Source organism: Lynx rufus, unplaced genomic scaffold, assembly GCF_022079265.1.
Source record: "Lynx rufus isolate CCGP_SWC_20201006 ecotype Redwood Valley unplaced genomic scaffold, mLynRuf1.p SCAF_25, whole genome shotgun sequence".
NCBI classification, from domain to species: Eukaryota; Metazoa; Chordata; class Mammalia; order Carnivora; family Felidae; genus Lynx; species Lynx rufus.
The window spans coordinates 12808404-12835430 of NW_025814840.1; the positions used below are offsets into that span (position 1 = coordinate 12808404).

General features: G+C 39.2%; 1 protein-coding gene across 5 annotated transcripts in view; it reads left to right on the plus strand.

Moving 5' to 3' along the window:
- Window positions 1–27027, plus strand: part of LYST (lysosomal trafficking regulator) — a 177439-nt gene that overhangs the window by 4966 nt on the left and 145446 nt on the right. For 3 of the 5 annotated variants that reach the window (XM_047088713.1, XM_047088711.1, XM_047088715.1), the window contains exons 2-3: window positions 21228–21317; window positions 25164–25362. In XM_047088713.1, coding sequence (XP_046944669.1) covers window positions 25171–25362 — 192 coding nt within the window. In that variant the 5' untranslated portion in view covers window positions 21228–21317; window positions 25164–25170. Of the gene's footprint in view, window positions 1–19944; window positions 21318–25163; window positions 25363–27027 lie in introns of those variants that run through there. The other 2 variants (XM_047088712.1, XM_047088714.1) reach the window with 2 other exon arrangements.

A 27027-nucleotide genomic window follows, 5' to 3' on the forward strand; every position in this document is an offset into this window, starting at 1 on the left:
GTCAAGGAACTGAGGGTGCTAATGAAGTTGCTAATTGAAGAGCTGAACCATAGGTAGGTATCCTACTTGATTGAAGAAGACAGCCAAGCCAAGATGGAGCTGATAAATGTGGAGAACAAAGAGGGTGAAGAATTTCAACGAGTAAGCTGTAGGATTAATGGAAGCAAAGGAGTACTAGAGATGGAAAAATAGGCATGTGATGTGAGGTCCTAACTTTAAGATTCTAGAGTCAGAACAGTTGCAAGTGTTGATAAGGGTCAAAGTATGGCCAGTGATGATGGGTAGCCAAGATTAATAGTGCTTATGCAACAATCATAATGTTAATAAAACTACAATTTATCAAGTACTGCTGTATACTAGTCTCTATACTAAATGCTTTGCATAGTTTATCATACTTATTTTTCACAACTATCCCTTGAGGCACATATTAGGGACTCTATTTTACAAATGAAGAAATGGGTGCTCGGTGAAGTAAAGTAACTTTCCCAAAGGTACACAACTAGGAAGTACCTGATTCTTTCTAGCCCCAAAACCCTTATGCCCACTTAATACACTATGCTGTTCTTCTCCAAAGTAGGGGTCACTGAAGAAGAGGAAATCAAAGAGCTCTAAATCCTAGTATGTTGGGATTAGATTATTTTTTCTTATGGATAATGAAGCCCTCAGAAACAACAGATCTTGTGTGGAGAGGAAGACAGGACTTTTGTAACAAAGTTCTCAATAAATGGAGATGAAAGACTCAAAGTCAGTAGTTGACAACTATAAATATAGCTATAATTTAGCCTTAGAAGTAGATAAAATGGGTAATAATGATGCACAAGTCACTTTGAGAACCAGATGATAACCAGAATAATACCGACTTGTCTTCCTGGCCTGGGATCTGGGTGTATACAGTGATTTATTAAGAGGAGAAGATTAAATGCTCCTCTTGTGTAAAGGTAGAGGATACAGGGACATTTCTTCACAACAGAACTAGGGTTCCTAAAGCTAGGGAGTGAAGTGTCCAGGGAGGAAGAAGCACTCATCTAGTTGCGTATGAAAAATCAGAAAGGATAGGTGGGCAGGTAGCGTCATCATATAATTTATTGACCAAATACGTGTTATTTTGAAAATGAAAAGAGTGTCATTAATAGTTACCCTGGGACAGCAGGCATAAACTAGGGCTGTCCTAGGCAAATCAAGATGGGTAGTCATATCTGTGATATGTAACAAGAGGAGCTATCATCTTGGAAAAGGGCTGTGGATGTTGAGAATGAACAAATTGAGCCGTAAGTTAGAGGGACATGAATGGGGCTTACTAGCCTGAGATTATTCTCTCCAGCCCTGTAATACTGCCCGGACATGTTCTGGGTATGTCTTGTTCTAGAAGAGTCAGGAGATCTGAAGGAAGTTCTGGATTCATCTCTCTATGAAGAGTTGGAATCCATTAGCATATAGGTGGTACTAGAAACCTTAGAAGTGGATGAGATCATCAAAAGAGAACACAAAGAATGGGAAGTGAGGAATAGGACAGGACCCAGAGGCTGCCCAACATGAAGGAGCTGGCAAAGAAGAATCCAGCTAAGGAGACTGAGGAGGAGTGGTCAGAAGGGTAGAAGGAAAACCAGAAGAGATTTGTCATCTCACAAATCCAGAAGGAAGAGAGATTTAAGAATGGATGATTAATAGTCTCATTTGCTTTATGTTCCTCAGAGGTCAAAGAAGATAAGGACTGGAATGTGTCCATTGGGTTGCATTTGGCAATTAGAAGGTTATTGTTGATCTTGGCCTGAGTAGTTTTGGTAGAGAAGTGTGAGCACAACTCAGACTGCAGTGCAGAGAGGTGAGCTGAGGCGAGGCAGGAGGACTGCTTCAAGTGTAGATTACCCTTGAGGAATCTTGAAAGACAAGGGTATCAACAGGATATATCCGGATACTTATATTTATATTTGTATTTGTATTTGTACTTATATTTATTTATTTTAGACAGTGAAGAAGTCAGTGGAGATGAGGGGTTGAAAACTAGGAGAGAGCTGGATTTCCAACCAATGTCCTAGTAAGGTCAGTAATTTTGTTGTAATGAAAAGAGTGAAAGTAAGAGGAAGCTACATTGTAAATCAAGTAAGACAAACTTTGTAATAACTACAATTCATCAGAACCTGGAATAGGTAGGAAGAAGAGAGAGAATTCCTAATTTGGTGAAATAGTGAAAAGTGACATCTAGGTTGTGGACTAACTCTAGGATTCCTTTTTTTCTCTACAGTTTTTGGGGGGAGCGGGAAGCATGCACATAAAGTTTATTCGTTCAGGATTCCTGATCCCATAACACTAATGATTTTTATAATTTTCATCGATTAATTTTTATCAAGTTCTTGGACCAGTTTCTTTTGCTAGATACAACATTAACACATCTCGCAAACACTGTCAACGCAACATTTTAGAGCTTGAAAAGCAACAAGAGATAATCTCATTCCACCTTCTCATTTTTTACACGGGGAATCAAAGATCTAGGGATGCTGGCACACAGGTGGAGGCACCGAGCCTCAGTCTGACTCTTAGTCCAGAACTGTATCTCCTACAACCTGCTAGATTTTTATCCAGGCTACTTTCTTGTTGCTAAGGCATCTTCTCCTTCCGTTCTTTGACTTGACAGATTGTAGAAGACTAACTTTTTAAATAAGTAAAATAGAGGTCTTAATATGTGGATTTATTGTGATAGATGAACAAAATGCTCTTCGCATCTTACTGGAAAATCACAACATGTTGTAATATTATTTTATTATTTTATTATTTTTATTAAAGTATTCCAAGCCCTTCTTGGAAAGTTGAACTTTCTTTTAAGATATCTCTTTTGCGGGGCGCCTGGGTGGCGCAGTCGGTTAAGCGTCCGACCTCAGCCAGGTCACGATCTTGCGGTCCGTGAGTTCGAGCCCCGCCTTGGTCGCTGGGCTGATGGCTCAGAGCCTGGAGCCTGTTTCTGATTCTGTGTCTCCCTCTCTCTGCCCCTCCCCTGTTCATGCTCTGTCTCTCTCTGTCCCAAAAATAAATAAACGTTGAAAAAAAAAAGATATCTCTTTTGCAAAGTCTCTTTTTAAGAAGTCTCTTCTCTTTAAGAAGCCAAAAAGAATATAGACTTCCAGACCATAAAAATGTGGTTTCTAGGAATAGCTTATCCAATTTCCTGGCTATCATTCTTGACTATCTCTGGATATTTCAACTGTCTAAAATCATAACAGTAATATTTCTCTTTTATGGTACTTGAGAATATTAAGGTATATAAAATTATATTTAACGTAATATTATATATGTATATATATCATTTACATATATTGTACGTTATATATATTTGGGACAATTTTTGAAGTCATTTGATAAATACTGAGAAATATCAATGTTCTTTCCTCTTCCTTTTTGGTTTTTGTTTGTCTTTCTCTCTCTCTTTCCTTATTTTTGAAATATAATTAACATAGTGTTATATTAGTTTCAGGCGTACAATAAAATGATTCAACAATTCTATATGTTACTCTAGTGTTCATCATGAGAAGTGCATGCGTAATCCTCATTACCTATTTCACCCAACCCCCCACCCACCCACCCATGTCTGGTAACCATCAGTTTGTTCTCTATAGTTCGGTCTGTTTCTTGAGCCGCCTGAGTGGCTCAGTCAGTGAAGTGTCTGACTCTTGATTTCGGTTCAGGTCATGATTTCACAGTTCATGAGTTTGAGACACACTTTGGGCTCTGCAGTGACAGTGAGGAAACTGGTTGGTATTCTTTGTCTGTCTGTCTGTCTGTCTGTCTCTCTCCCCCTCCCCCACTCACATTCTCATTCTCTCTCTCTCAAAAATAAATAAATAAACATTAAAAAAAAAAGTCTGTTTCTTGGTTTGTCTCTCTCTTTCTCTTTTCCCCCCATTGCTCATTTGTTTTGTTTCTTAAATTCCACATATGAGTGAAATCATATGGTATTTGTTTTTCTCTGAGTTTTTTCACTTAGCATTATACTCTAGCTCCATCCTATTGTTGCAAATGGCAAGATTTCATTCTTTTTTGTGGTTGAATAATATTCCATTGTATATGCATACCACATCTTGTTTATCCATTCATCTAATGATGAACCCCTGGGTTGTTTCCACGTCTTGCCTCTTGTAAATAATACAGCAGTAAACATAGGGGTGCATGTATCTTTTTGATTAGTGTTTTCATTTTCTTTGGGTAAATACCTAGTAAAGGAATTACTGGATAATATGTTAGTTCTATTTTTAATATGTTGAGGAACCTCCTTACTCTTTTCCATAGCAGTAAAGGAATTACTGGATAATATGGTAGTTCTATTTTTAATATGTTGAGGAACCTCTTTACTCTTTTCCATAGCAGCCATGCAAGTTTACATTCTCACCAGCAGTGCACAAGGATTCCTTTCTCTCTACATCCTCACCAACACTTGTTATTCCTTGCCATTTTGATTCTAGTCATTCTGACAGTTGTAAGATGATATTGTATCGTGGTTTTGATTTGCATCTTTTTTTCTAAGTTTATTTATTTTGAGAGAGAGAGAGAGAGAGAGAGAGAGACAGAGGTGGGGGCGGGGGGTGGGGAGAGTCAGAGAAAGGGAGACAGAGAATCCCAAGCAGGCTCTGCACTGCCAATGCAGAGCCCCGTCGCAGGACTCGAACTCATGAAACCGCAAGATCGTGACCTGGGCAGAAGCCAAGAGCTGGACACTTAACTACCTGAGCCACACAGGTGCCCCAGATTTGCATTTTTCTGATGATTAACAATGTTGAGCATCTTTTCATGTGTCTGTTGGCTGTTTGTATGGCTTCTTTGGAAAAATGTGTATTCAGGCCCTCTAGCCATTTTTAATCAGATTATTTCTTTTTTGGTGTTGATTCATATAAGTTCTTTATATATTTTAACTGTTAACCCCTTTTCAGATATATCATTGCAAGTATCTCTGCCATTTCTTCGGTTGCTTTTTTGTGTTTTGGATGGTTTCCCTCACTGGGCAGAAACTTTTTTTTTGGTGTAGTCCCCAGTAGTTTTAATTTTGCCTTTTTTTTTTTTTTTTTTTTTTCCTTAGGAGATAGATCTAGAAAAATGTTTTTTGTGACCGGTGTCAGAGACATTCCTGCCTGAGCTCTTTTCTGGGATTTTTATGGTTTTAGGTATTATGCTTTCATTTAGGTCTTTAATCCCTTTTGAACTTATTTCCACATATAGTAGAAGAAACTCGTCTGGTAAGACTGTCTTTTTCCCATTGTATTTTCTTGCCCCTTTTGTCATAGATTAATTGACTGTGTAGGCATGGGTTTATTCTGGGCTCTCTATTCTCTTCTACTGATGTGTCTGTTTTTGTGCCCGTACCAGACTGTTTTGATTACTATAGCTTTGTAGTATATGCTGAAATGTGAGATTGTGATACCTCCAGCTATGTTCTTTCTCAAGATTGCTTTGCCTAACTAATTTAAAGGGATTCATGTACCCCTTTGTTGTACCCCCTATACTGGAATTAAAATTTTTAAAAACACTAAAAAAATAGATTGCTTTGGCTTTTCAGGGTATTTTGTGGTTCTATATAAATTTTAGTATTATTTGTTTTAGTTTTGTGAAAAATGTTGTTGGTTATTTTTTCTCTACTTTTTTTAAATGTTTATTTTTTAATTTTTTAAGTTTATTTATTTTGAGAGAGAGAGTGCAAACAGGGTAGAGGCAGAGAGAGAGGGGGGAGAGAGGATCCCAAGCAGGTTCTGCACCAGAGCCCGATGGTGGGGCTCAAACTCACGAACCGCGAGAACATGACCCAAGCCAAAGGCGGATGCTTAACCAACTGAGCCACCCAGGCGCCCCTATTTATTTATTTTTGAGAGAGAGGAAGAACACAAGCTGGAGAGGGGGGCAGAGAGAGAGACACACACACAGAATCTGAAGCAGGCTCCAGGCTCTGAGCTGTCAGCCCAGAGCCCGATGCAGGGTTCAAACCCATGAACTGTGAGATCATGACCTAAGCCGAAGTCAGATGCTTAACCAACTAAGCCACCCAGGCACCCCTATTTTTTCTCTACTTAAAAAAAAATTTTTTTTAATGTTTATTTTTGAGAGAGAGAGACGGAGTTTAAGTGGGAGAGGGGCAGAGAGAGAGGGAGATACAGAATCTGAAGCAGGCTCCAGGCTCTGAGCTGCCAGCACAGAGCACGACGCGGGGCTCGAACTCACGGACTGCGAGATCATGACCTGAGCCAAGGTCGGACGCTTAACCGACTGAGCCACCCAGGTGCTTCTGTTTTTTCTCTATTTTTACGCCTGCTTTTTTTGGCATGGTTTAACCATGTCCAATCCCCAAGATAGTTGTTGGGATGGATTTGCTATTTTTTTAGGAATGTGTTCTTATGTTTAAGTGTTTCAAAGTTAACTGTGTCTTTGCTTAGTGGAAATATATTTTAGTTAAATATATTTAAATGATCTGTGGTAGCATTTGGGTTTTGGCTGAGTGTGTTGTTTTTAGTAATTTATCATAAGTGAAATCAATTCTATATGCTCATTTGAGTATTATGAACTTTTAAAGAGCAATAATAGTATATTAATTTTTTCCTTTCTTCTTTCTCTTCGATCTTTAAGATTGCTCTGATCAAAATGTGATTTGGTACAATAGAATTTTAATTAGTTCTGTAGGTTCATTTGTCTGAGTTCCTTAGATGGAATAATAATAATTGTAATTGCATACGTATCATTTCAACAGTGTAATTATTATACTGAGTTTGGATGGGTGTGAAATTAAAACAATGGTAAGAATGATTTCCTCTTTTATTATATTAATGTGGCTTATTTGAAAGGGCAACAAAACATTTATCTGTTCATAAAATCACTCATTGTTACTGCTTCTGGGCATTGATTCATTGAAGTATACAGTTCAGTGTATCCTGGTCGATGGTAAAGGGAGGTTTTACTGGTGTAACTTGCAGAACAGCTGTGTCTTTCTATCAGCTTGCGTTTATACTACTTTTTAATATTTACTTGTCTAGACTTTACTGGATCTTAAATGCATTGTAACTTACAGTTTATTAAAGGTTAAAATCCGGGGCGCCTGGGTGGCGCAGTCGGTTGAGCGTCCGACTTCAGCCAGGTCACGATCTCGCGGTCCGTGAGTTCGAGCCCCGCGTCGGGCTCTGGGCTGATGGCTCAGAGCCTGGAGCCTGTTTCCGATTCTGTGTCTCCCTCTCTCTCTGCCCCTCCCCTGTTCATGCTCTGTCTCTCTCTGTCCCAAAAATAAATAAAAAACGTTGAGAAAAAAAAAAAAAAGATTAAAATCCTTTACTGTCTTCTGGATTTCCTCTTTAATAATGCTTCCAAAGATGGTAACTGTTCTTTAAGTTTTTTCTGTTAGCCTTATTTAAATATTTTGGAGAAAATTTCTTTTTTTCTTTTTTAAGTTTATTTATTTATTTTGAGAGAGAGAGAGAACTTGGGGAGGGGCAGAGAGAGAATCTCAAGCAGGTTCCGTGCTGTTAGCACAGAGCCCAATGCAGGGCTTGACCTCATGAACTGCCAGATCACGACCTGAGCTGAAATCAAGAGTCAGGTGCTTAACTGACTGAGCCACCCAAGCACCCCCGGAGAATATTTCTGAAGTCATATGTTCCATACGACTGAAACATATTCATTTTCTCTACACTTTGTTTTTAAAAATAGAATCCCAGTAATGTAGTTTTGATAAAACTTGATTATGCACAATTTGAGGAAACATTTAGAATGTGTAATTTTGATTTTAAATTAACTTTGATGCTTACTGTTACTATATTACTATTACTATATTTCTGTTTTCTGCATACTATACTGTCATGGAAGTTCACAGCCCAAAAGATAATTAGAAATCATCCGTTTTGTTTTTGTTTTTATTTATTTTATTTTTATTTATTTTGAGAGAGCATGTATGCTCGTGTGTGTGCGCACATGAGCGGGGGAGGGGCAGAGAGAAAAGGAGAGAGAGAATCCCAAGCAGGCTCTGTGCTGTCAGTGCAGAGCCTGATGTGAGGGCAGATCTCATGAACTGTGAGGTCATGATCTGAGCCGAGATCAAGAGACGGACACTTAACCAACTGAGCCACCCAGGTGCCCCTGTTTTTGTTTTAATATGTATGAGAAAAATGGGGATCAGAAAGGTTAAACATTTGCCTAAGATTCTAAAGAGTGTTTGAGGCAAAACCAGAAAACCTGAAGTCTCTTGGTTTTTAGTGTAGTATTCTTTAGACTATACTGCCAACCTCTTGAACATTTTAATGCACTTTATGAAAGTAATCTCCTAACCAAAAGATGTCTGATATACTATAAAAAGTGATAGCATTTGGTTTTCAGTATGTAATTCATTTATAACTTTAACCCCTCCTCTTTACATGTGTCTACATGTTTATACCACAGTGGTAGAAACTAAATTGTGATGATACTCAATGTAGTAGAAAAAAATATTAAGCATAGTTTGAAGTTGAAATGCATTTGCTTAATATATACTCCTTTTTTATTTCTGTTCTCTGTCACTCTCAGTACCTTCTCTCCTACTATCTGTCTATCCATCTTCATGGATGGTTAGAGAGTGGCAGAGTAAGCAGCTGGGTCTCAACTTGACCTCACTGCTAATCTTTCTTGATGTGCCACGTTTTATAACAGTGAACACATTTGTCTGTAATTGACTGCCTCAACCAAATTGTTTTTAGAAGGGAAGCTAATTTTCACTGTGTCTATAAGAATTATGAAGGAATAAGAGGAAACTATTGCCATGCACACTTACGTGGTGTCTTTACAGCTTCTGTATATCTGTGTTCAGTATTTCTGAAACAATTTGCAGAATCTTTTACCTTATACAAGACAAATATTAAAAACTGATGATTATGGTGCTGCTATATAAAATATTTTTATTATTTTCATTTCACATTTAGGATAAGATCCCAATCTGGGTTTTTATTGTTTCTTTAGGAGATATGGAAAACCGTTATTTCTAAAATTGATTTTAAAGAACTTTTAAACTGTGTCCTCTGCATTATAATCTTTAAAATAGGAAGAATAAACATCCAAGATTTTATTGCTAAAGTTTTTTGTTTTTAATCTAAAAAATTTTTGGTAACGTTTTTTACGTGTTTCTGTAGCACTTTCCTCAGTACCTTAAATGCCTGCTATCGAACAGAAAAAGGCTTTTGTAAATGTGGCTATTTATTTCTCAGAGTTTAAGTTGTGGGAAAATTTCCTAAAGGAATTTGAATGTTAAAATGTTTTCTATCAAATCTAGTATCAAATGAATTGGTGTTTGTTTGTTGAGCTCTTACTATCTGTGGCACTGTATTAGGCAAAAAAATTTTTTTTCTAAACAAATGAGACCTGATTTTCCTTCTTAAGGGGAGTATAATCTTGTTTGGAAAGAAACAATACAATACCGTTAACACAAGGCGGTGAGTCTTAAGAGGCATGTTGAAAGTAATGAACTGGGAATGAATAGGAATTCTGCAGCAGCAACAACATGACAAGAAACATTAGTGAAATAGTGTTGAGACAGTGAGCACCCTTAGGAGAAGTTATGGGGTGCTGGAACGTGTTCTGAGATGTGCCGAGAGATTAGAAAGGTTAGGTGGAGGGAATGACATAGCACGATAATAAGGAGTTGGGAAATTATTCCCTAGGAATTGGAGTGTCATTTATTATTTTAGGAAACGTGAATGGCATTTTTAGCAGTTGTACAATTTGGATTGGATGGAAAGTAGACCAGGCAGAGTAACCAATTAAGAGGTTGTCAGTATTACAAGTGAGAGAGGGGATGAGGGCCGGTGGATGCTCCGGCATCCAGGCATTCAAAGTAATGATCATAATCACTAATAATTATTGATCTTCCTACAGCCTGCCCTTTCCCATGCAACGCATCTTATGTGAGTTATCCCATGTAATTTAAATATTCACAACAGGATACTCCTGAAACCAATGCTACACTGTGTGTCAGCGACCTTGAATTTAAATTAATAAAAAATATTCACAGCAGGGGTGGCTGGGTGGCTCAGTTAGTTGAACATCTGACTCTTTATTTCAGCTCAGGTCATGATCTCACAGTTGTGAGCTCAAGCCCCGCCTTGGGCTCTGCGCTGAGTGTGGAGTCTGCTTGGGATTCTCCCTCTCCTTCTCCTCTACCCCTCTCCCATTTGCATGCACAAGCTTGAATGAATGAATGAATGAATGAATGAATGAATATTCGCAACAATTTTACATGCTCTTAGGTAAGACTGAGACTTAGAGGAAACCAAGTAAGCCAGGGTCATAGAGTTAGCAAGTAGCAGATGCAGAGGTAAACCAGCAAAGCTGTCAAACGGAAGAACTGACTGGGCCCCAGATGAAATGCTATTCTGGTTTCTCCCTGAGTAACTGGGTAGAGCCCATCAACTGAAATAGGAGTGAGGAAGGAAGAGCTGGTTTGTTGGAGGAAGGAGTTGACGTTTGCTTGGGAGAATAGAAATTTGTATGCAGAATCCAGAGAGTGCCTGAGTCTGTATCCTGCCTCTGACGCTTAGTAGCTGTGTGGCCTGAATCAGTTGCTTAACCTCACAGTGCTTCAGTTTATGACATGTGACAAGTGGGGAGAGAATTGTACTTACAACATCCTTATGAGGAATAAACCAGCTACTAGAGTAGTGTGCTTACAGTAGTTCCTCATGTCTCGTAGTTGTTTTAGATGTTAGCTGTATCATCACCATCATTCTCATTATTCTATAAAAATCCAGAGATGTGATTTCAAGATGTATGAGCCATTTGGTGTCAAACTTCTAGCACATTCCTCCTAGGAGGGTGTGAAGCGGCAGGAGATGATTTACCCTGATGAGTCTTTGTAGTTCTTCTTATTGCCACCTCACTATAACTACAGTGTCTCATTCTCCATTCTTTTATGGTGCTCAGGATCAAACCCAGGTTCTTCTGAGATATCTGGTTCCCCATTTGTTTGTTGTAGGGAAAATGAACTGCTTGTGGAAGGGCTTAACTTCGGTACATTTTGGTGTGGCTTCCTCTCAATTTACTTCAAACTTCTGCCTTGCTGTGTTGTACCCAGGCCAGCTTTGTCGAATGAGGGGTCATGATGACTTCTCTCTGGGCCAGTTACAGGTGTCCAGGCAGCCACGATGGAGAGTGTTAACCAAGACTTCATGGGCTGAGAGAGGGGGAGGGGAATAGGTGGGTGTTTGTCGACTCCTGAAATGTGGAAAAAAAAAAATAGTATGTTCATTTTTCTGGGGTCACTGCTTAGATTTCCACCTGTTGCCCCCACACCACTGCCATTTTCATTTTATTGAGTTTTTTAAATCAGGCTAAGCAATTGTACATAAAATTATTTCAGCACACTTTTGCATTCTATAATACAAATACATAAATGCATAATACAGAATAAAAGTAGGAACAGTACAACTGTTCTTCCCCCTCCCCCCCCCCCACACACATTTACTGGTTAAGGATTAGTGTAGTCCTATGTTTTTAATATGGAACATCTACATCAGAGCTGACTTCTGTGACTAATGCGTCTCGTACTTTGTAACTCCAGTTAGAGCTGAAGGTGTTACTTCTTGTTAAAATGTGAATACTTTTTTCTAGGAGGAGCAGAGTTTTGTGGGTTTTTTTTTCTCTAGTTCATTTACTTCTTGATATAAAAGAGAAATGTGGAAACATGCAAAAAGATAACATGAAGCTATAGAATACCTTGAGAAGTTTGGGGTGGCAGGATATTTGACTGGTGGAAGGAAACAGCATAGGACACAGAGGCAGGATTACTGTCTAGTTGCATTTGCACTTAGTGCAACAAACAGAAGTTTGTAGAGAGGTTCTTGAAGCATGTTTCCAGGTGTGTAGATTGAAACCTAGCAGACTTGAGTAAAAGTTCCGGATAACATTCAGAGATAGTATTTAGTGTTAAGGAAACTTCTTTGCCCATTGTCTAATTTTTAATTGACCTGACAGAAGGAGAAAGGTAACGTCTTGGTTAATAAACTTGGTTATTTTCGTTCTACTTAATTAGCTCTAAACATATCATGTAACTCCCAAGACAACTGTCATGGGACCTAACCATGGGACTGTGGACCTGTGAGCCTCAGTTTTTGTTAACTGTGGAATGTGGTTGGATAATATGATGTCTAAACTTTTCTGCCATTGTGAAAATGTATGATTCTAACATATTCATATTCATACCTTTATTTATGTCACTTATGAAATAGTATAGTGTTATCAAATTTTTCTCCTAAGGGTTTTTAGATTTAGTGATTTGTTACAAAGAATATGTGAGATCTTTGAGAAAGTCACTGATCAGTCTCTAGTCAATATATATTGAACTCTGGAGAGATGGGATTTAGCATGATTAATAGTCCATAACAACCAGCCTTTATTTTCAAAAGTCTGCTTCAAATAGTGGCAAGTTCTGATTCAAAAGAATTCACTGAATATTTATTATTCTGTATAGTATTGTAGTCAGTCCTTACAATAATCCTGTGATTGACAGAAGTCTCCTCCTTCTTGGTACATAATACATTTCTAAAAGTATTCTTTCCGGGGCGCCTGGGTGGCTCAGTTGGTTAAGCATCCGACTTCAGCTCAGGTCATGATCTCATGGTTTGTGGGTTCGAGCCCCACGTCGGGCTCTGTGCTGACAGTTCAGAACCTGGAGCCTGCTTCAGACTCTGTGTCTCCCTCTCTCTCTGACCTCCTGTGCTCCTACTCTGTCTCTGTCTCTCTCTCTGAAAAATAAATAAACATTTTAAAGGAAATTTTTTAAGATTTTCTTTCCAATGGCAATTTCCCTAATACTATCATAATTAGGAAATTTAGACAAGCACTTAATATTATTTTAAAAATGAATTTACCAGGGGCGCCTGGGTGGCTCAGTCAGTTGAGCTTCTGGCTTCAGCTCAGGTCATGATCTCACGGTTCGTGAGTTCGAGCCCCACGTCGGGCTCTGTGCTGACAGCTCAGAGCCTTGAGCCTGCTTCAGATTCTGTGTCCTCCTCTCTCTCCACCCCACCCCTGCTTGTGCTCTATCTCTCTCTGTCTTTCAAAAATGAATAAACATAAAATTTTTTTTTATAATAAAAAAATAAAGATGAATTTACCAGGATTTTGGCATTTGGTTAAAGTTAGGAACTGAGTCCTTCAAATGTTACCATTTCCCAAGGAAAATGTGTGATTTCTAATGAGGCTATAAGAATAAAGTTCATTATTATAAACTTTTTTCTTGTCTTTTTCCTCTTTTCCTTTTCTATAAAAGTCACAAGACAGGTACTCCCTACTTTTATTTTCAGTGCTTCCTTGGAAACTATATGGTCATAGAGCAGAACATCAACATTTCCATACACAGTTCTGAGGACAGGTGGCCATGATCTTTTTCTTCCTGCAGATGGCACTCTCTGCTGTTCACCTAGCACTGAGCATTTAAAGAGCTGTAGCGTTTACCAAGAACGTTTCCTGATGTTATATAATCTTTGAAGATCCGCACAGTAATTCTGTGGGACAGACATTTTATGGAAAAGGAAGCCAAACTTGACACAGCTCTGTGTTGCGGCTAGTACTTGCTAGATTCCCAGTGTCCTGCCTTTATTTTCACCACTGTCACAATGCTGACTGACTATTCAGAACAGATTTAGAACTAGGGAAATATAACGAGTAAGCAGATTAGTAAGTATTTATTGAATAAGAAATAAATTTTGGTTGAATTATGAATGAATGAATGAATGAATGAATGAATTAGTGATAGATTTGATGGTTCTTAGGGAGGAAACTTGGTGACCTAGAGAGCCTTTCTTGTCCTATTGTTGAGCGTGAGATTTTATTTTCAGTGGTAAATGTCATGTTATTGGTAGCACTGACTAAAACAGAAATGACAAGGTACTAAAAAATGCCTAAAACTGAAGAATATCTGTGGTAATGACTTGGTGTAGGGGGGAGGTGTAGTAGTTTTATACTGTATGTCAAGGAAATGACTATGTCAGAATCCACAAGACTGACGGTGATGGCTTAATTCTGTGATCTTTTGGATAATAGGTTGTGGAAATTAATCACAGAACCAGAACAGAGCTGAGATATCATAGTCGGCTGTCCAAATGTCTGTGGGAAGTCTCACTCAGTAAAAGCAGGGCTGCTATTGACTTACTTTATTGACCGTTTCATTTCCAGAAGGTTAAGGAAATAGTCAGGGGAGCTGATAACTCCGAGCCTAATTTTGACCCACAATGAGGGCTCCTTAGACAGGTGAAAATAATGGGACTCCTGGGAGAAATCCATGATGTTCATTTAAGAAATTCAACAAAAGGTTGTGCCACATACTGTGCTAGATGCTGTCGATTTTGCAGTAAATGCAGCAGACAAAATCCCCGTCACCAAGGAACTTTTATTGAAGAGCTAACCATGATCCAGCCTCATGGTTACTTAACTGCAGTGACCTTAACTTGCATTTCAGACACCTACGTGCAGGGTCACACTCTGGCTGGTGTTATGATCTGGAACTGCTTGTTTCAGAAATCTAAAAATTCCAAAATTCCTATATCCTTAATTCCCTCATTTTTTATTCTTTAATCTCCTAGACGTGGGTTGCCTGTATTTCAGTTTCTATGTCAGCATCTACCTGGCCTCTTTCTCTTTCCTACCTGGTCTACAGCCCAGTTTTGACTGTATGGATTGTTGTCTCACTTGTACTCTTGATTCCCTTTCCCTTTCCCTTCTGCCGCCTCACCCACCCAAACTCCCATCTCTATGTCAGTGACACAATCTGTGTTATCTACTGTTAGATCCAAGCAGCTAAGCCCTGCGGGAGAATCGCAAACATCTGAGAAAAGTGACACTACCCAGCGTTCATGGTTTTCAACTTCTGCTGAGCTCTGAGCCCACCAGGAGGTCCTTTTATTCATCCTTGGTCACTGCTCTCTCCATCCTTGTTTTCCTGCTTCTCATTTTGTATTTTATTACCACACTTAACCGTAATTCTCTCAGGGACTTGACTTGAGCTGCTCTTTCTGTCTGTAATGCCTTTCTGCCCCCCTTTTCTTTCGCCCTTTACATGCTCAACTTTTACTGAAAGATTGTGTCCATCATGAAGCTTCCCTGACTACTCAAATTGGGCTCAGTGTCCCCTCATCAGTATACAGTACCTGTGTATTGGTTCGCCTTTGCCATCATAATGGGGCGCAGAGACGGAATTACTTTCACATTTTGCATTCTTAGTGCCTAGCACAGAGTGGGTGTTTTAGTAAATGGTAGCTAAATGGATCAGTAAAAAAAACAGGAAGAGGAATATGGGTCAAAGCTGGAATTTAGAGAATTAGAAGTACATATCTTTTTTCAAAGAAAAGATAGATAAGATGCCATGGATATAGTCTCCAGAGGGGAAGGTGGTTGTAAGGTGGCCATAGGCAGAGTTTTTACTGAACCACTGGAGATAATGTGAAGAAAAGAGAGGTAAAGTGGCCAGATGAACTCATATTTTAAAATAATACGTGTAGAAGAGGGAAAGAAGGATACGAAACAAAAATATGTAGATGTAGGTACAGATCTCACGTATAACAAGAGAATACAGGGATGCCGAGGTGGCTCAGTCAGTTAAGTGTCTGACTCTTGATTTCAGCTCAGGTCATGATCTCAGGGTCATGAGATTGAGCCCTGCATTGGGCTTCTTACTGGGCATGGAGCCTGCTTAGGATTCTCTCTCTCTGCCCCCCTGCACCTCCCACCCCTTCCCCCCCCCCCCGCCCCGATCACGGACACGTACACGCTTTCTCTCTCTCTCAGAAAAAGGGGCGGCGGTGGATGGAGTACAACACTAAGAGAATAATGAGCTGAGGTTTTGAAAGAGGTTAAGGGTGACCTTTTACATTTTATATGTAGAAGATGAAAACAGCAAGCAAATAATAGATTTTTTTTCTTTTAAACAGACTGACCCCAGAGAGTAGCTACACTTGTGGTGAGCACAGCATAAAGTGTAGAGATGTTGAATCACTATGTTGTACCCCTGAAACTAATGTAATATTGTGTGTCAGCTATACACACAATGTTTTAAAAAGATTTTAAAAAATACACAAAAACCCTGACCCTATAATTGGATACAGAGAGTAAATGAAAATTCTCAGCTTCTGTTGTGTTTCTGACTTCTTTGATGATGAAGAATGATCTATACATAGACTAGTAAGACTGGATGTAAAAATAATAATAGGAGAAAGTTTAAGCCCAGGATTAGAGAGGGATTGTACCAGAACCATTGGCTGCTCTAAATGAGTTCACATCTCAGGTTCAGATTCTGAGAAAATGTGTTAATGTCATTGACAAACTGGTAATCTTTGAGTCATTGTGGTGAATTTGAAAACTGTTAGAAGACTGTGGAGGACTAAAGTTCCAAAATTATGTATGTATGTATTCGTATATATGTATATGCGTACATATACATATATGTATATACGTACATATACATATATGTATATATGTGTATGTACATGGATATATATGTATATGTACATACGTATATATGTGAACATAAATACATGTGTATATATATATGAACATAAATTTCGATGAGCTTGATGCTACTTCCGCAGAAGATTCTAGAGATCGTTTTAAAAGATTCTCCAATATTTACAAAAGGTAAAGATGAGCAGTCAGGGTTACAGGGATTTTCTAAGAATAATTCATTCCAGGTAGCCCAGTTTCCGCTCTTGGCAGGGATGCCACATGCACAGGTTAGGAGATGCTGAGACTGTGATATATCTAGGCTCCCAAACGGTATTTGACATCATCCATTCTATCATTCCGTGCATGGGAACGTGTTGGGGAATTGCACCATAATACAGGGCCAGGGATTGAACACCCGAACTCAGTCTTAGTTACTAATGGCAGCCTAGGGGGAAGTCTCTTAGGGGTTGCTGTTTTGACCCTGTTCCACTCATTGGTTAACACCTCCTCCTACTTCTCAGTCTCAGCCGGGAACCTTGCAGTTTGTTTCACCAAGGAAACAAAAGCGCCCAAATCTTGGTCTGTTCCCTGCCAGAGCTGCTAATCTTCCTGCGTGTACTCACGTACTGTCATCCTTTTTGTTCCATTACGTGAACCGTCCCTGTTCCTATCACTTGTGTGCTAGATACTCTTCATGTTGCCTACTCACTGCTGCAGCAATTACCTCCTCTCGTTCTAGCTTTTCATCTATTTTCCTTCCCCTGTTGGAGAAACATGCTATGCAAACATGCTATAATAGTATCTCAGCTTACAAACGTGCCATAATGTCATTCATTAAAAAACAAATAAAAAGCACCACCTCCCCACCCCATGTTCCCTTCAAGCTACCACCCATTTCCTTGCCACCCAATGGCAGAACTTCCCAAAACAGCTGTCTTAACCCCCTTGCCTCCGTTTCCTCACCACCCTCTGCCACTCCACTGAGACTACTCTTTGACAGGTTTCAGTAACTTCCACGTTGCTAAATCCTGTGGTCATTACCCAGTCTTCATCTTACTCAACCTGTCAGCAATATTTGACACAGTTGATCAATCTTTCCTGTTTCGAGCTTTCTTTACCTGGTTTCTGGGAGGCACCGCTCTCCTTATTTTTCTCCTGCCCTACCTGCCGCTCCTTCTCAGTGTTCTGTGCTAGATCCTGCTCCGCTTCCCGACTTGGGGATGCTAACCCGTCGGCTGAGCCTTAGAATCTCTTCTCCGCTTCATTTATACTCACTTTCTGTTCCCCACTGATCAATAGTGTGGCCACTAGCCACAGTCCCGTCATTGCAGAAAGTTCTGTTGGACAGCACTGCTCTGGGTTATTTCATCCTTCTCGTCCTGTTAAAATCCTTCCGTGTGCGGATAACTCCCAAATTGATTCACCAGTTCCAGCCTCCCCACCTGGAGTCCAGTTTGGTGTATCCAAATATCTACTTGGTTTTCAAGCCGCCTGTCAGATATAGCATAGTGAAAATAGAACTTTATGTTCCCTCCCACCCTCCTGTCCTGTTTGTCTTGTCGATCACTAAACAGTGCTGCTCTTCACACAGCCTTAAAAAGTCTCGTGGACTTTTTGGGGTGGGGGCAGGCGGGAAGGAGACTTCCATTCTTAAGGAGAAACAGTTCTAGGGGAACACTTCTTTTTCACCTTTCCACACCTTACTTCAGTCCCTGGCAAGTGGGAATGAGTAGCTTTTCTCCCTCTTTGTAATAATTTTTAACTTCTTCTCTTGCACTCAGTATCCAGTGCATCAAACAGAAACTAATCTCGGAGTCCTGGACTGCTTTCCCCAGATGCTCACATGACCCATTGTCTTCCTTCATTCAGGCTTCAGCTCAGATATTACCTCTTTAGCCTTATCGCTATGGAATCTCTATGACAGTAGCATTCCTGTTGCTCTGTACCCTTACTCCTTTACTTTTTTGTAACACTTAGCACTGCCTGACGTTACGATATGTTTGTTTTCCATCTGTCTGTATCTCACTGGAATCCATGAGGGCAGGGACTTTGTTTTTGCACTGTTCCTAGTGCCAAAAATAGGAGCCAGCAGGTTGTAAATGTTCCATAAATATTTGTTGAAGTAAATGCCATATTAATGAAATTTCTGATGAAATAAAACTAAGAGGTATAGCTAATACATTGTCAGGTTTTTGCTTTTTGATTCGGCCATTCATGTTTTACACTTTACCAGTCACTGTATCAGAAAAAGTGAAACTTACGGGCGTCTAGGTGGCTCAGTTGGTTAAGAGTCCGACTTCGGCTCAAGTCATGTTCTCATGGCTCGTGAGTTCAAGCCCCACATCGGGCTGTCTGCTGTCAGCTCAGAGCCCACTTTGGATCCTCTGTCTCCCTCTCTCTATGCCCCTCCCTCTCCCTTCGCCTCAAAAATAAACATTAAAAAAAGAAAAAAAAAAAAAGAAAAGAAGAAGTGAAACATTATTTTCCTGAGGTCATTTGCGTGATTACAGGCATTTTGCTCTGCTTTTCATTTATTTTAAGAATATAAAAGTTCTTATAATATTGTTAGGAGAAAGTTTTATTTATTTAGGCATTATAAGAATTGTTGCATTAGAAGTTGAATATGATAGGGTGCCTGGGTGGCTAAGTCAGGTGAGCATCCAACTCTTAATTTCAGCTCAGGTTATGATCTCATGGCTCATGAGTTCAAGCCCCACATCGGGCTCTGTGCTGACAGCATGGAGCCTGCTTGGAATTCTCTCTCTCCTCTCTCTCTCTGCCCCACCCCTGCTCACTCACTCACTTGCTCTCTGTCTCTCAAAATAAATAAATGAACTTAAAGTTTAAAAAAAGTTGAATATGATACTAATAACGATTTTTAAATTTGATGTTTTAGCTATAAAGTACAAAAAGTAGTAAGACAGCGTTCCTGGCCTTAAGGAACTCATGACCTAGTGGGTAAGACAGTCATAAGTAACTACAGGGTGTTTATGTAGTTTGGAAACAGAGGCAAATACATATAATGCCCTAAGGATATCTTCAATCTAGTGTCCAAGGCTGTATTTGCAGACTTTATGGCCCTCCGGTATAATACAGGATGATAAAGGTCGGAGTGCAGCTGTGTGTGTGATCGTGGGGGCAGAGGAAGGTGGGGGGCACAACTGACTCTGCCCGCTGATAGAGTGACAATCTTAGGTAGAATGAAACTCCATGGATATCCAAGCTGGGCTGCGTAAAATATAGATAAAGAAGCCATCCCAGTTTCAAGTATTAGAGAAGTCCCTCAGCGTGGCCTAGAAGTGTTCCCTGATAACAGGGGAAAACAGACAGATCCAGTTGTCTGTCAGCTTCCGCTGTTTTTTTTTTTTTAATTTTTAATGCTTATTTATTTTTGAGAGAGAGGGAGACAGAGCATGAGCAGGGGAGGGGCAGAGAGAGAGAGGGAGACACAGAATCCAAAGCAGGCTTCAGGCTCCGAGCTGTCAGCACAGAGCCCGATGTGGGGCTCGAACCCACGAACTGTGAGATCATGACCTGAGCCGAAGTCGGACACTTAACCGACGAGGCCACCCAGGCGCCCCTGTCAGCTTCCACTTCTAATGGCCATGCTGAGTTACCTGGAATCACCATAGCATCACGCATAACATCTCTGATGGCTCCACCTTGTAAGAGTCAAAGCAATTAATAAAATACCATATTTATGCTCACAATTTGATCAGTAACTTCCCCTTCTGTAATTTTAGAGTTCAAAATATCGAGGTGATTTTTAGTAGTTCAGGATGCAGCAGGAGCAGGTACGGACGGTGTAGTGAGGCTTCACTCCAGGACTGTTTCAGTTGGTCCGGCAGTTGATGGACTGATGTCTGGTGCTCAGAGTGGAGGAGTGGGACCGAAATCTAGCCTGTACTTTGCTAGCTGTGGGGCTGCCGCAGCCTGGGAAAGGGTGTCTTTTGCTACATCACATAAAGCCCTGTGTAGTCGAACAGCCAATCCCATTGCTGCAGACTTTATCCTCAGGTGCCTAGAACAATGTGGTACTGTTTGCCAAGCTGAAGGGAATTTAAGAAAGTTCTCTAGCTTTGAGCATCTTGAAAGAGTTAAAGATCATTCTGATTTTAAAACTTGTGATTCAAAATAAACGTTCATGGTTGCCTTGTACCTGTGTTAAGGAAATATTTGTTATGCCTCTGTCTAGTCAAAACTATAGAGCGAAAACTGGTAACCAAACAGAAGCATCTTGCGGCTACACCAGGAGTAGAAATTTATCCGTTAGTATTCTAGAAATAGCCTTCATGGTATTGTACACAAAAGATTAATTCATTTTTAAAAATTCAACATGGATATGAGGTTTAGTGGTAGTTTATTCATTATTTGGTTTTAGTATTTTTCTGAGTTTTCATAGATCCTCAGATGCCTCTCACTGTCACAGGAGAGTAGCGACTTGGCTCCCCATGGCACGCAGGTCGTATGCCACTGCCTCCCTGATTCCAATCGAGATCGCCCTGGCCTGATTCTCCTTCCTCTGTAGTTAACTGGTGATTCCTCTGGAGGTTGGAAGGAGCTGGGAGCAGAGGAGGAGTAAGGAGCTGTGGTCAAGTCACCTTGTTCAGATCACGTGCTAACACTCCCTGTCTCAAGATTCCGTTCTTGGAGCTACAGAAACTTTTTAGTGTGTTCTTGAGGTTCAAAAAGTTTGTTGGCTTCCTTTACCTCAAATATGAAGACTGGCCATTGATTTTTGTGTCAGAGCTTTATTAAAATTATTTGTGTCTTATTATTACCATTAATATGGATGTCTTTCTTTTTAATAGGTGAAACTTTATTCTAGGAATATTTGTTTCATCTAGTTCATGAGCTCAAATTATAAGGACTCTAAATGTTACAGAAGTGTTGAGAGATTGGTAAGTATTTAATGTAATAGATATTAACAGTCAAAATACTTGTTTCAGTCTAACCCTTTGAAACTACATAGTTATGTGACATTAATTAAACCCCAAAGTACAAACAACTAAACTTTCTTTTCCTGTAGTAGAGATGGATATACAAATTGTGGTGTATTCATACAATGGCATTATTGCACAACGGTTTAAAGGAACAAATGTAATGTTAAGAGGGAAATGCAAAGTTGTAAAGGATACCTATAGTATACTATTTATATACATTTTAAAAATAGCTAAAACAATATTGAATATTTTATGGCTATAAAAACATGTATAGAAATGATGAACACCAACTGAAGAGAGGAAGAAGTTGGGTGGGGTGTGGCTTTCCTGTACTGTAAGGTTTGATTTCTTTGAGCATGCGCACGCGTGCGCACACACACACACACACACACACACACACACACACAAACTGATCTGAACATAGCATAATGTTTAATACATGAATACATGCCAAGTCTGAGTATTGGCTATAACCTCATGTTATGTATCCTTTATACTTTACTGGGTATTCAAAGTATTTAAAAAATCTTTTTAAAATACCATGCAATCATGTTTTCAGTTGGCATTCAGAGTGGCTGAAAGGCATTCAGTGAAATTCAACATTCCTAGTAGATGAGTCAGAAGAAATGAATATTTCTTAATGTGCAGAGCAAAAGTGTCCTCTGTCACCCCTACCAATGTTGTTGTGTTAGTGCTAACTAAAGCTGTTAGATAGAAGAGTGGAAAGCATGTGAATGTTGGATAGAAAGATTCAGAATTTTTGTTATTTGTAAATGAGAAGGTTTTATATCTGGAAATTTCTAAAAAAAAAAGTTAGTAAGAAGTTTGGGTATATGATTACTATATCAAAATAAATCTACTTCCTATTTGCCTCCTATAAACCAGTTTTCTATCCTACTTAGAATGTATAATGGAAACAAAATCCCATTTAGAATAGCAGCGAAAACTGCAAAACATCTAGGAGCAGACCTAACAAGTCATGTATAAAACCTAATACATGTTTCCAACAAGTTTCCACCACAAGGACATAGAGAATAAATGTGCAAGTAGTGCAAGGATGTTCATTGCAGCTCTGTTTATGATAGTAAAAATGAGAAATAACCTAAATCTTCAATGAGAGATTGGCTGCATAGTTAATAGTACATCTGTATAATGAAACACAGGTAATGTGCACCTGCAGCAGGATGCCGGGCCGTAAAGAAGGGTGAGAGAGAGCGCAGGTGAACAGATGTCCAAAGTGAACCAAAACAGATAGTAGATCATTTATGTATAAGATCCTGTGTATGTAACTGTGTGTTTATTTTAGGTACATTTAAAAATCAGGAATAACCTACATTTCCGCATGGATTATAATGCTTTTGGCTGACCTGGCATCTTGTGCTTTTAGGAAGTGGGGTTGAAATTATTTCTTCACTACTAAATATTCGTGTTATCTTAATTTCTGGAAAATAGACCCTAATTATTAGCACAATTTTTAGATCTTTCACATTTTTAATATTGCTCAAGTTGCAGCGTGCCTTGCACTTCGTGGTGTCTAGGGAGCCCTGTCGGCAGGCTGCCCTCGCGAAGGGGTTGTTCGTGCCTGCTCACGAGTGAACTTGGTCACAGATGTTCATATCAGTACTGCAGCTGAGTTACATGCACCATCGGTACGATATCTGATGAGTTTTAAGTGTTTCCGGGTTGTTTTCGGGCACTTTTTGCTGATCCCATCTGGTAAGATCAAGAAAACACCTGCATCAGAACTCACAGAATGATGTCAGCATCTTTGAAAGAAAATCCCAGGAGCAGTGGGAGATGGTGCGTCTCATAGGAGATGGTGCATCTCATAGGGTGGATGGTCTAGATGGCCCAGAAGGGGATATTGTATGGAAAATTCTAAGTGATAAGAAGGCAGTGTGTTACACTTTAACTGGCAGTCTTATTTCTGTTTTAGTGGAACACTAAAATTATTTCTCTTATGTAAGTAATTATGTACCTTAAAATCAGTGACAGATTAGGTGAAATAAGTTAATAAAATTGGATAACTATGGACTGAATATGAACTAGTTTATATTATTATATACATATATATAATTAGTACATGTTATTATAAATTATTATAAACTATTTGATGTATGGAATAATTTTTACCTTATGAAAGCTTATAGAGAACCAGCATTTATGTAAGAGAAATTATTGCTGCAATTTTGGATAAATGAGTAATGTACATTTTTTTTTATACTTTTTCCTAGTGATCAATAATATTAAAAGCAATGATCTTTGTTACACTAAAGAAAGGATTGCTTTGTAATAATACCTAGGATCCTGATAGGAATCCAGGAATTAAGTCGATCAGGCCCAAGACTGAACAGGAACCAAAGTAGTATTAGGAATTTCTTTGGTTTCTCCCTTTTGTGTTTATCTGCTTCTCTTTGCATCCTGGTGGTTCATTTTCGCCCATTTGGCTTCTTCTGAGCCTCAACCACCTCCTGATAACCACCACGGGCCCATATTTATGTGACTTTTCAGCACATCAGCTATGCCCTTTAATTCAAATTCCCAGGAGAAAGAAAGAAAGCCTGATTAGCTCAATGCCTCTTTGCAAGCTGCATTGAACAAGTCACATCTTGCAGCCAGATGTTCATCGGCTGCCCCGTGAATCAGGTGTGCTTCGGTTGATTAGTGCTCAGATGCCAGCCTTGTCCCTTGGCAGTAGGCATGGTCATATGGTCCACTGCCTTCTCAGCAGGGGCTCTGAGGCAGGTTCCTGCCAACGCCCATGGGTGAAGGAAGACTCCACAATATGCATCTTATTTAATTTAACCTCTTCAGGTTAAAAAGTTTTTAAAGGTTACTGGCTGTTTCAAAAGTACCTTTAGCCCTAAGATGAAACTGTTCTGAAGTTCTTTGGAGATTTTATTGTTCATGATTTTTCCTTTCTAAATAGTTGCACATTTTGGGGCGCCTGGGTGGCTCAGTTGGTTAAGCGACTGACATCAGCTCAGGTCACGATCTCATGGTTTGTGTGTTTGAGACCCACGTCGGGCTCTGGGCCGACAGCTCAAAGCCTGGAGCCTGCTTTGGAATCTGTGTCCTTTTTTCTCTCTGTCCCTCCCCCACTTGCTCTTTCTCTCTCAAAAATAAATAAAGATTTAAAAAAATATTTTAAATAGTTATACGTTTTTCTTTATATTGGTGTTTCTCCTCTCTTTTGTCTGCTTTACCTTATTTTCCTTCATCTTAAAATGTCACGTTGCCCTTTATTTGATTTTAATGTGTAGTAGGAAGCAAAGTGGCATAACTTAAGCTGCTAGAATTGTTCAATTTTTATTTACCTGGTGGTAAATCCTTTTTCTTTCCATTAACTGAACTCTGGTGTTTGCAGCGGGGGGCATCACTGATTGTCAGCTCCATCACATGAAAAATAGTTTATAGTTTTTAAAAGGTCCATTCATATTTTTAAACCATGTAAAGCAAGAATGTTTTATGAGTGTATTTTTATTCTACGATGCGGCTCTTGAAGAAGGTGGGGATCTACCTTAACTGCCACCAGTCACTAGTGCATCTTCCGTGGTGCTTTCACTTCCCGTTCTTGGTTGTGCTCAGCCATTTCCATACCTGGGACTAATTTCTGCCATGCAAGAATATTTAAGGAGCCCTGGCTAGATAAGATCTGTGTCTGAAAATATTATAGGGTTAAGTACCAATGCCCGATAATTTAAAGCCAGGCTTTAGTTAAAAACAAACAGCCTTAAAAACACGTGGTTTTAAACGTAAATTTTTATTTCTCTAATCTTCTTTTTTGTAATATTTATCTTACAGCTCGGTCATGAGCACCGACAGTAACTCACTGGCACGTGAATTTCTGACGGATGTCAACCGGCTTTGCAATGCAGTGGTCCAGAGGGTGGAGGCCAGGGAGGAAGAGGAAGAGGAGACACATATGGCAACCCTTGGACATTACCTTGTCCACGGCCGAGGATTTCTGTTACTCACCAAGCTAAATTCTATCATCGATCAGGTAACATTTCGTATCAAATAATTTTTTTCCTCAGTGTATCGTAGTTAATTACAGATACATGATTTCTGAGTTACATAGTTTGTGAGAGTCTCTTTGAGATAAAGTCCTGTCTCTCACATCACTCCCAACAAAGAAAAGCAGCCTCATTTATGAACATACTATTTATTTGGATACTTTCCAAAATGTCAGAAGTGTCTTAGGTTATAAATGGCCTTAGGATTCTAAGATGGCCTCATCCATATTATGCTTTTTGTCCTAATATCAGTGTGAGATAACTATGATTATTACTAAGGATATAAGAGTACGATTCAGAAACATTATGAATTCGCACTTTCAATAAATGTCAGATATATTTTTTGAAAAATTTAGTGTAAATTATATTTAGGGAGCTTACTAATTCTGGGGTAAAAGTAGAGAATGCTTTGTGTACGTCTAGTTTTTTGCACCTCATTGTGTTTGCTTAAAGTATGGTCTGAACATATAGCATTTTATTGTTTCCTTATTATAGAATTAATGGAACTTTAAAGCTAGTTGGGAGATGGAGGTGTCATCCAATGTTTTTTTTTTTTTTAAGGTTTATTCATTTTCCAGAGACAGAGACAGAGCGTGAGGGGGGAGGGGCAGGAGAGAGGGAGACACAGAATCGGAAGCAGGCTCCAGGCTCTGAGCTGTCAGCACAGAGCCGGACGCGGGGCTCAAACCCACAAATCATGAGATCATGACCTGAGCTGAAGTCAGACACTTAGCCGACTGAGCCACCCAGACACCCCAATCTTCTTTTATAGATGAAAAACTCAGGTGCAGAAACATTAAGTAACTCAGACAGGGTTAACTTGAAGCCCAAATGTGATTTATATCTTTGCTTTGTTTTAGTAGAAAATAAATATGTATTTTATGAAAGAAAAATTTCACTATCTGCTTTCAGGAGACTAATTTATGTGGTTAAATAATATTTCAGTTAACTTGAAAAGGCCCCTATAGCACCAATATGACAGACATTTTTATTTTTTTTAATTTTTTTTAACATTTATTTATTTTTGAGACAGAGAGAGAGCATGAACAGGGGAGGGTCAGAGAAAGAGGGAGACACAGAATCCGAAACAGGCTCCAGGCTCTGAGCTGTCAGCACAGAGCCCGACGCGGGGCTTGAACCCATGGACCGTGAGATCATGACCTGAGCTGAAGTCGGACGCTTAACCGACTGAGCCACCCAGGCACCCCATGACAGACATTTTTAAACACTGATATATGTTACTGGTTTCAGATATAAACTTAACCATTGTTAAAATTTCTTTGCTATGAAGGCATTTTGCTAATACATATATTGGGTAAAGACAGAGACTAAAATTAAACAATGCCTCTGTTCTCACAATAAGCTAAGGAGCCTAACATATATATCAGGAAGTATTTGTTCACTGTGGTGTCCACCTGTCATGAAATTTTCCAGAGTATTTTTAGGTTTATATATTTTTATTCCTTTTCATGAAATTTATTTATTAATTATGTAACTACATATAATTTAATTTTTGTATTTTGTATGATTTTTTTCAAAAATGAAACTTAAAGTTAGAAAAAATTATTTGTTAGATCATGTGTAATGATTTTTATTTCAAAATTTTGGTGATATAATAAGCATATCATGCTCTGTTCATTTTCTTACCCCAC